The sequence below is a fragment of the Medicago sativa genome, chromosome 1 (genome assembly GCF_051527215.1).
Source record: "Medicago sativa cultivar Bolivia chromosome 1, Bolivia_mono, whole genome shotgun sequence".
Classification (NCBI taxonomy): Eukaryota; Viridiplantae; Streptophyta; class Magnoliopsida; order Fabales; family Fabaceae; genus Medicago; species Medicago sativa.
In genome coordinates, this window is record NC_140749.1 from 16991175 (window position 1) to 17001496 (window position 10322).

Consider the following 10322-nt stretch of genomic DNA (forward strand, 5'->3'; position numbering starts at 1 on the left):
CCATCTTCTTTCACAAGCTATAACTATTTCGGATTCAAATCTTCACCGTTTTGGTGGTAAACCTAATTAACTTCTAAATTTTCAATAAATCCACACACAATTACCTACTTTAGACCGAAATCATATCTTCCCCCACTCTAACTTTTTTTGTTACCATACAAAAACATAACAAAGTACAAAACAAACACCAGCATCGCAGCAGGCAGCAGTAAATAAACATCTCAGGTCGCAGGAAAGTACAATAACAACCATAATTTACGTTTTGTTTTTTGTTTTATCTTATCATTAGGAACAACAGGAATTCAGAAATTACCAAAAAAAGTAAAAACTAGGTTTCAGTTTCACAGCCTTTTGTCTATTTGTCACTTTCACGTGCTTACACCACACACACATCATTCTCTTATCATTAATTTTCTGGTAATTTAACGTCGTCACTTGTTGTTGTACGACAACATTAAACCAACCAAACAAAAAAAAAACATCAAGATCCATTTTCATCTCTCTTTCTCTCGCCATGTTATCGATGGTGAAGTCTTTGGATATTCTGAAAACACCTTCTTCTGTCAAAATCATCACTCTCACAATCTTCTCTTTAACCCTTCTCATCTTCCTCTTCACTCGCTATTCATCTTCAACCACCACCACTATCTCTTCCCTCACCTTCTTCTCTCCTTCAACCTCTCCCGAGGGTCAACCACAACAACAACAACAACCACCACCACCACCTCCTCCTCCTCTTCAACCAACTCCAAAACCCTTCCATATACCACCCTTACCCCCACAAGAAAGAATTGGCCTATTAGACGAAAATGGTGTCATGACAGACAATTTCACAGTCAGCAACAACGATGACGATGAGTCATTGTTAAATTGGAACTTGAACATTACCAATACCAATAGTGATACGGATTTTGTGGTGGAGGAGGTGAAGAAAGTGAAGAAGTATAAGGTTTGTAAGGATGTGAGAATGGTGGATTATATACCTTGTTTGGATAATTTTGAAGAGATTGTCAAGTTTAATGGAAGTGAGAGAGGGGAGAAATATGAACGCCATTGTCCGGAACAAGGGAAGGGTTTGAATTGTGTTGTTCCTAGGCCTAAGGGTTATAGGAAGCCGGTTCTTTGGCCCAAGAGTAGAGATGAGGTGAGGTACTACTACTTTTCGGGTTTTTTGAATTTGTATGTTTTGTTTCATTATATAAGAATGAGAATGTTGTTTTTTTGCTTTGAGTGAATCGTCAATTTAGTCTCTGAAATTGTAGAGCGTTGACAATTTAGTTCGGTTCTATGAAGTGTTAATATTTCGAAGTTTAATCTAATCTTCGATCGAATTGGTTCTTTTGGATCGGTCAATTATGCATGTTTGTTTTGTCAGAGTTCTGATTTTGTAGAAGCTACACATTCCAAATTTAGATATCATTTTGAAATTTGTTAGTTTAGGGATTGAATTGACTGTGTTGTGAATCAATCTTATTTGTTTTGGATGTGGTAGTTATTGTGTTTAGTTGGGGACCAATGTTAGAGTAGCTAACTCTTTTTAGGAAGATAGGGAATAGAAAAGGTATGAAATGTGATAGGTTGTATGCTGTGAAAGGAGGAGAGGGAATAGAAAAGGTAAAGAAGTGTGATAGGTGCAGAATCTGATGGCATAGTGAACTTGCTGCATTTTGATTTTAACAAACGTATAAAATTTAGATTAGTGTAAGCATATTCACGTTAAAATTGCTGAATGTGACTCTTTTCAATTGGTTCAGACTTTGGACTGGGAAGAAAGGGTTCGCTAACTTATGTACAATGACAGATTTGGTTCAGTAATGTACCCCATACACGTCTGGTTGAGGACAAAGGTGGCCAAAATTGGATATCAAGAAAGAAGGATAAATTTGTTTTTCCAGGAGGTGGAACACAGTTTATACATGGCGCATATAAATACCTGGATCAGATTTCCGAGGTTAGTCTCTTATTCGTTTTTGTTACGATCTAGCATCAAATTTGTCTACACTCTGGATGTATCCTTGACTTGAGAGGGAGAGAGCAATCCCCGTCTATTGTGTTAGATCTTTAGATTGAGTTAGAGCTTATCCAAATTCTGAGGTGTTTTCTGAATTTGAATGTGTAGATGGTTCCTGACATTGCATTTGGTTACAACACAAGAGTTGCTTTAGACATCGGCTGTGGAGTGGCAAGTTTTGGTGCATTTTTGATGCAACGTAATGTGACCACTCTCTCAATAGCACCAAAAGATGTTCATGAAAACCAGATTCAGTTTGCCCTTGAGCGTGGTGTGCCTGCCCTGGTAGCAGTATTTGCTACACATCGTTTGTTGTTCCCAAGCCAGGCATTTGACCTCATCCATTGTTCAAGATGCAGAATTAACTGGACTCGCGATGGTACTTCCTCTCTCTGTTTAAACTTTTTATCACTCATTTCAATTGACTTTGTCCATAGCTTTACTATAGATTTTTATTTCGTGGATCCATTGTTGATGGCCTAGTATAATGATTAATCAGTTGTTTATATGAGATGACAACATTATTTTAGATTTTTCTGTATCTTAACACGAAGAGTTTAAGAAAACATGAATAAAACTGCAATCATAATTATGTTTGAAGATTTTAGTTCTTTGTACTGATATCCTGTTTTCATATGGCTTTGATGAAGATGGAATTTTACTTCTCGAGGCCAACAGGCTTTTGAGGGCAGGTCGCTACTTTGTATGGGCAGCACAGCCCGTATACAAACATGAAGAGAGTCTTCAAGAACAATGGAAAGGTAGTCACCGTATATTTTTTTCGTATCAAATTACTTAAATCCTGATATAGTGACTTAGTGAGATATCAGCTCTGAACATGATTTTCGCATTTGTTACTTAACAGAAATGGAGAACCTGACAGCTCGCATGTGTTGGGAACTTGTACGGAAAGAAGGTTATATTGCTATATGGAGGAAACCTATGAATAATAGCTGCTACCTTAGTCGTGACATTGCTGCGCATCCTCCATTATGTGAGTCCAATGATGATCCGGATGATGTTTGGTATGACCCCTTATAAATATACAACTCACCTACATTACCTATATTTCATTTGTCATGTTCATAACTGCTTGAACTGGAACACAATGACCAATAAGAGACAAAGATGTTAGAGATTTATTGTTGTCTCAATACCAAATTTTATTTTTACAGAAATTTTTACAGAAAGTTGTATTTAAAAATAGTTGTAATTTTGGCCTTTTATATGGAAGCATAATATAGTAGTTTGGCTTGTTAATCACACTTTTGTCCATTGCCTATAGAGGCCTGCATTTCATCACCAGTGCATCACTATTCTTTCTTTTGAATTTGTCTTTCCAATTTTATGCAATGCTATTCACATCTTGAGCAATTAACTTAACAAACCTTTTGTGTTTAGAATCATGTCAACTAAGCAAACATCAAAGTTTCTAATAACTATGAAACATTTTGCAGGTATGTTGGTCTAAAGGCATGCATAACTCAATTACCTGATAATGGATGTGGAGCGAATGTTACTAACTGGCCTTCACGCCTCCATCAACCACCAGAAAGGCTTCAAAGCATCAAAATGGATGCTACTATATCCAGGCAGGAGCTCGTTAGGGCTGAATCAAAATATTGGAATGAAATAATAGATAGTTATGTGCGAGCTTTTCGTTGGAAGGAGTACAACTTAAGAAATGTAATGGACATGAGAGCAGGATTTGGAGGGTATGTTAGCTGCTTTTTCTTAATTTGATTTTTATATTTGATTCCATTGACTGTTATCAGATGTAAAATGATTCTGGAACATTCATCGGCTAAACTTTATTTACCTCCTGTCGAACTCCGGATGACCAGAGGCCCTTCCCCTGGGAACAAGAGTGTTAAGCCCAAAAAGAAAAAGAATATTTGTCTAACCTTTCAGTTTTCTGCATGTATTACGAGTTAACTTCCCTTTTGACAATGACAGGTTTGCTGCAGCAATGCATGATCTCCAGATTGACTGTTGGGTTATGAATGTTGTTCCTGTTAGTGGATTCAATACCTTGCCTGTTCTATATGACCGAGGGTTAATAGGTGTCATGCATGATTGGTAAGATAAATTTTCTTATGTTTTATGCAATTTGTTTTTATTCTGATTTCATTGGTAGTTTTTCATCAAAAAAGTACAATTATCTTAGCTATCATTTTGGCATGTGAAATTTGAAGGGACTTATTTGTTTCTGGTGTATGAGCAACGGTCAAGTGCTGCAATATTCTGGATTATTGTATTTAGAAATCATAAGGAAAACAAGTCTTAACTTCTATTTACTGCTCATTTACATCATTTAAGTTTTGTAATAACTTAATAATGAACAGGTTCTGGGATTGATACCATACTCTTAACTGTTATCAGTGTTGTTAAATATCGACCATAGCGGTGCCATGGCAGATATCGGTGGCGGATTTTGGGCTCTCCGCCATGGTCAGTTTCGGCCGATATGGTGGGATTTTCCGCCATAATCCAATATGACAGCGCCACATGGAGGGTGGTATGGCGGGATTTTGGCTCTCTGCCATGTTCTTGCATCGACAACGCTGACTGTTATCTGCAAATATATATGATATGTGCTTTATGATTTTCTTCATGATTGATTTTCAGTTTATCAAGTTTATGTGATTAATATTGCTGTATGAATATAAACTTTAGTAATTGAAAGAGATTAACTACTTTTAGGTGGCAGTTACTTTATCTATTTATTTTCCTTCAGAGAATAGATGCTAAATATTTCTATTTTGTTTTGTTTCCCCTGAATAACTTGATATAGTGAATTTATTGCGACATTGAACTTTTTTTTTTTACCCTGACAGGTGTGAGCCATTTGATACATACCCAAGAACATATGATCTGCTACATGCAGCAGGTCTCTTCTCTGTTGAAAAAAAGAGGTTAATCATTATTCTAACTTATAGCTTTATATTTCTCAATAGGCTCATGCAATTCTGTGTCTGATAAATTATTATAATTTAACTTTCAGGAAAAAGTGTAATATTTCAACCATCATGCTCGAGATGGATAGGATGCTAAGACCAGGTGGTTATGTATATATACGTGATGCTGTACGTGTTGTTAGTGAACTTGAAGAAATTGCGAAAGCAATGGGATGGGTGACTACCCGGGATGATGTAGGAGAAGGTCCATATGCAAGCTGGAAAATATTAAGGTGTGAGAAACGCTTCTGAAGCCAATGCAACTACTTGGTAAGGATTCGGCTCATATCTTACAAGAACACAAGTTCAAATCTCATTGCTCTACCTTGGTTATCTCCTGAGACCTAATTCGCCTAAACTTTATTTCATAAAACAAAGGAGCGCTTCAAAAATGTTCAATTGTACGAGTAGTATTGTGTAGATTCATATATTGGTTCATGCAACCAGAACATGGTGATCTCCTTATAGTGTCAGAAAGGTGAAGAGTTAACTCCATACTTCGCACCAATGTTGAATCCCCAGTAATGGGTTTTCTAGAAGAGTTTACATTGTATTTATTGATAGTTTAAATTTATTTTTTTTACATACTTAGAGATGTAATATATTTTTTCAAGTGTGTATACAGATATTTAAATGGTGAAATGCGATTAAATGTATGTGTACAATCATTTTACATTGTCGGAGCATACAAATTAGATTCTTCTTAAAAATACACAATTATTTTAATTTGATTGCTTGTGCTATCTGAGATACTAAGATAACAATTTTGTTTATTGGAGTCTTTCATGTGATGTAAGCTTGGGATAGAAATTATGATAGATGACAAAGTTGTGGAAAATTATTGATTATTGGTACAAGGCAAGAAAGCTTCACCTTTTGTATTGTTGAGTATGGACTGTCTAAATTTAATTATCCTTCCCTTTCCCTTCTCCAGCTGGGGGGTTTGCAAAGTTATTTTGGATACATGTTTGGTGAATGTTTGAAACCATATGCAGATACTTTTGACCGTAACTCAAATTTATTATTAGGGTTTGAACTAGTAACCAAATATCTTTACTCACTTTTCAATTTCTATATCTTGTATGAAAAATAGCAGATCCTAACGGCAACAATTAATATACAATTTGACCATTAAAATCAAACCTACTCAAAATTAAATATACAATTTGTGAAAATGGGTGAAAGAAAAGTCCAGCCATGACTTCCAAAAAAAGAGTCCAACCATAAAATTATTTCATTAATATACAATTTGTTTTTGTTGTAAATCATGACATGATTTCTAGTGGAAATGGAATCTTGTGTTTCAAACCAAGAATCCTTCTTTCCCTTGCTTTTTGGAATCTTTCTTTGATCCTCCATTACAAGTTATATAATTATTTTATCATTACAAAACATGCACAAAAACAACAATACTTTAGACTTGGGTATATGCTTCCTTGCACTTGTTTATAGTCAAAATTCAAAGATAGTGGTCTCAGAAACTTTCTATCATTATTATTATGCACTAAACCACAATCATTCATCACATTTTGACCCTAATTAAGTATGTGTGGTGAAGGCCCTCCACTTCCAAGCTACCACGATACCATTGGTAAACTACCTCTTTTTAGTAAAGGAATCTCTTCCCACACACCTAAACAAGATTATTAGTTCCTAGTTTGCATAAGTTAGGTTAATTTGGACATCTAATGACTTTTTAGTCTAGATGACTTTCACACAAGTTCCTTCTTTCGTTTTTTTACACGAGTTCTCTCCAGTGAAGATAATCTTATTTGAGACGTGTCTGACATGAGTATCTCTTTCAGTCAAGATTCAAATTTTAGTTTCTCACACTGTGAGAGTCTAACCCCTTCTGCTAGATCGAACTTTAGTTGATAATTATTTTGTTTCTCCTAATTAATTGCCTTCTTATAAGTCATTTACATTAACTACATAAATCAACAGATTTTGGTGTTTTTGTTAACATTATTAGTCCTTTGCCTATTAAAATCCTTGATAGTTCGTTTCTGCTTGCACCAATTTATCTATGCAATGAATAAACTAAGGGTGTGATTGATAACAAAATAGTTAACAAACGTTGAACTTTGAAATTGACAAATAAGTAGTTACATATTTACTCTAAAAAACAAACAATTAGTAATAGCCTAATAGGTGTTTTCTACCAAAATAAAGCTTAATAAGTGTTTATGGAAGCAAACTTAAAATTATTTACAAATGAGTTGGGACATTTTTTTTTTACAAATGAGTCCCTATATTCATTGATTATCTCTCATCATTTAATTATTTCTCCTTTCCATTTTTTGACGTGCATGAAACTTTAGATATTTACAACAACCATGATCTATTTCTATATGAGACTCATACTCCTTTTTATAAGTCGTCCAAATAATTTTGTGATAGGAGAGGGTCGTTATCAAAACTTATTGGCTTTAAGCAACATAACATATAATTTCCTTGCAAATTTGAGTTGATGGAGCACATGGCTCAATGAGTCATCAATACATATAGTATTTGAAATATGGTTCAGTGGTGTGCTTTGGATGGTGTAACTAACATCAACGTGATTTTCATTTTACACTTTCAATGGTTTATATTTGTCTAGTGGCCCCCTACCCCAAGCACTTCTTTCATTTTTAGTAACATTTTTCCATTTCATAAATAACTAGCTTCTAGGAATCTTCCACATTCACCAATTATTTAAAGTTAAGTCACATAATAAGAAACTCAGCTCACAAAAGTTGAGGTTGGTATTGGATTTCGTACAGAAAGTATAGAAAGTATAGAAAGTTTCTTTTTCCCAACCAACAGTATTAAAAAAAGTATACTTTAAAATGGAAAAAAACTGTGTCTGTCCACAAGTATACTTTCTGAAGACACAAAAACTGTGCTTTCTTCGAAAAAATAACATAAAAAAATTATGGAATACAATCATCACATAAGAATTTCTAGCGTGAAAATAATAACATATAAAACTTTTAACAATACAAAGACTTCTCTTAAATACTCCACGACTCTCGATGTATCCACACTCTCCAAAACAAATACTTGAACTACATCTCACAACACTCTAATACAAGACTATAAGAAAAAATAAACCGTCAAATATAAGCTTGAATATTTCTGGCTAATGTATTTTGTAACGAAGAACTCGAGTCAATACATATAGTTTTGATATTCCTCTTCTTTTACCAATTACCATACTAAACAAATATGGACTTGTACCAATATATTTCATTTCAATCAACTCTAAACTTTGAAATCGGAAAAGATCACAAGTTGCCAGTAACACTTGTTTTTACCAATATATTTTCATTCAAAATGAACTATTTTTTTATTACATAATGTTTCATTTTGAAATACAAAAGTCACATAGTATGGAACGACATGTAAGTTCGAACATCAGCAAATAACACCAGCAACGAACTAGCTGCAGGCGCTAAAGAGAGCTCCACTTAGGCCAACAATGTCGTTGAAGAATAGTGAAAGCATTGATCTTATAGTTGAATGATCACAAAAGTTGTCCTCCAAAGCAAGGTTAATCTTCAAGGTTAACATAACGCCAAAAATTGAAATTTTAATGTTGTTGTTAACAAAATCGCCATCTGAATCTTTCGACTGCAATCTTCTAGACTATTGAATACATGGGTTGGACATAAATTTGATAAGCACCAATAAGGTGGATAACAAAAATCGCGACATTAGCTATATATAGGAGCCAAGAAGGGTTATAGAAACCAAAACCGGTTAGAAGGTTTACGGGCTTGAGTCTTCCTATTTTATACTACCATAGCCAATACTTGAGTTTAAAGACTTTAATTTAAGAATTGTTATGTAATGAGTTTCACAAATTTTATTAAAATTAGTTAATTGTTACCTGAATTTCTATAAGGATTATTGAGAAAAGAAAAAAAAACCCAAGTCCCACGTATAGATAGGGGTATGGATAAGAGTATACAAATAGGATGCATTCCTTAACTCACAAGCTGGTTTTGTAAGGATATATCAAAGCCTATCGGTCGGTTTTGTGGGGTTGTGTTTAAAGAGATAGTATGATAAAAGGATGATTTTATTGACTGTAGTATTGGTCAATATATAGATACAATATACAAACTGAATTCCCACATCATAGGACTGGATCACTATGCTTTACCATTATTCATGGGAGATACTAACTAGTCAGAACCATAATTATAGCAACAACTAATATTTGAATTCAAAATACATTTGCTACATTATATTTATTCTGGTACATTATGCCCCCTCAAAATTGGGTCACCATCTATGACACCAATTTTGTCTCTAAGATCATAGAATCTGACACGAGGAAATTACGACTTTGTGAGAATATCTGCAAGTTGATCACGAGTTGATATGTGAGCTACGTGAAGTTTTCTAGAGAAGGATTTGTATATTAAGTAATGAAATATAATAGGATATGATATCAGAAATAAAGCATATATGAATAGGAAAGAGGATAAAAGGTAATCGTTATAATGGTTGACGATAATAATAACGACCGGTATCTAGAGAATAAAACCTTAAAATTATAATGGAGTTTTAGTGAGGAAAGTTGCTGACGTCGAAAGTAATGATATGGTGAGATAATAACATTAAATTAGAATGATGTTAAGATTTGGGAATGTTCAATGTTATAGATGCAACGAATGTTAGACGAAGTAATAAGATATAAAGTCGTTTTAATGAGAAGAATAAGTAGGAAAGAGTTAATGACAATAGTGAGGTAAAACTTAGTAGTAAAAGGGAAGAGAAGTTATATGTAATGATAATGGAGAATTAAACATCTTAAAACTAAGAATGAGGAATATAATATGTTATCAGAATAATGCATATAGAGAGCCTAGAATAGACGAGAGAATAGAGTATGTCCGTAAGATGAATAATAGAATAAAATAGAGGGATGTTGACATAGAAATGAGTCGTGCGTAATAGTTGGATTAATGAAGAGATAAGGTGGTGATATGAATGGTTGATAGAGAGTAATGATGAGGAATCTTATGACTGTAATAAAGAGTGATGATGGGTAATGTTATATAAACTTATAAATACATGCGATGAAAATTGATGAGGTCTATATCATAAAGATGATGAGAGTCACGATGTCTATATTACGATATGAGAATTAATGACGTTTATTTTATAGTGATGACGAGAATGATGATGTTTATTTCTAATAAAAGATGAGTAATGGAGTCAAAGACCATAGAGATAAGAATAGGTGTTGTTTGTTTATATGGGTGATGAACTTAGAGATGTCTAAAGAATATAGCGATGATAATGGTGATGTTTATTATATTGGTGAGAAGATTGGAGATGTTTTAAATAATTATGGTGAT

General features: G+C 33.9%; 1 protein-coding gene across 2 annotated transcripts; it reads left to right on the forward strand.

Annotated features, from left to right (window-relative positions):
* Positions 1 to 450: 450 nt before the first annotated feature.
* LOC146953169 (putative methyltransferase PMT10) lies at positions 451 to 5678 on the forward strand. 2 transcript variants are annotated; one of them, XM_085708208.1, is made up of 10 exons: positions 451 to 1144; positions 1802 to 1951; positions 2120 to 2390; positions 2662 to 2772; positions 2877 to 3036; positions 3469 to 3726; positions 3968 to 4090; positions 4849 to 4926; positions 5016 to 5238; positions 5347 to 5678. In XM_085708208.1, the coding sequence occupies exons 1-9, from the start codon at positions 515 to 517 to the stop codon at positions 5218 to 5220; spliced, it is 1986 nt and encodes a 661-aa protein (XP_085564334.1). In that variant the 5' UTR covers positions 451 to 514; the 3' UTR covers positions 5221 to 5238; positions 5347 to 5678. The 2 variants fall into 2 exon arrangements, with proteins under 2 accessions (XP_085564334.1, XP_085564329.1); XM_085708203.1 differs by having other exon boundaries at positions 5016 to 5678.
* The last annotated feature ends 4644 nt before the right edge of the window (positions 5679 to 10322 follow it).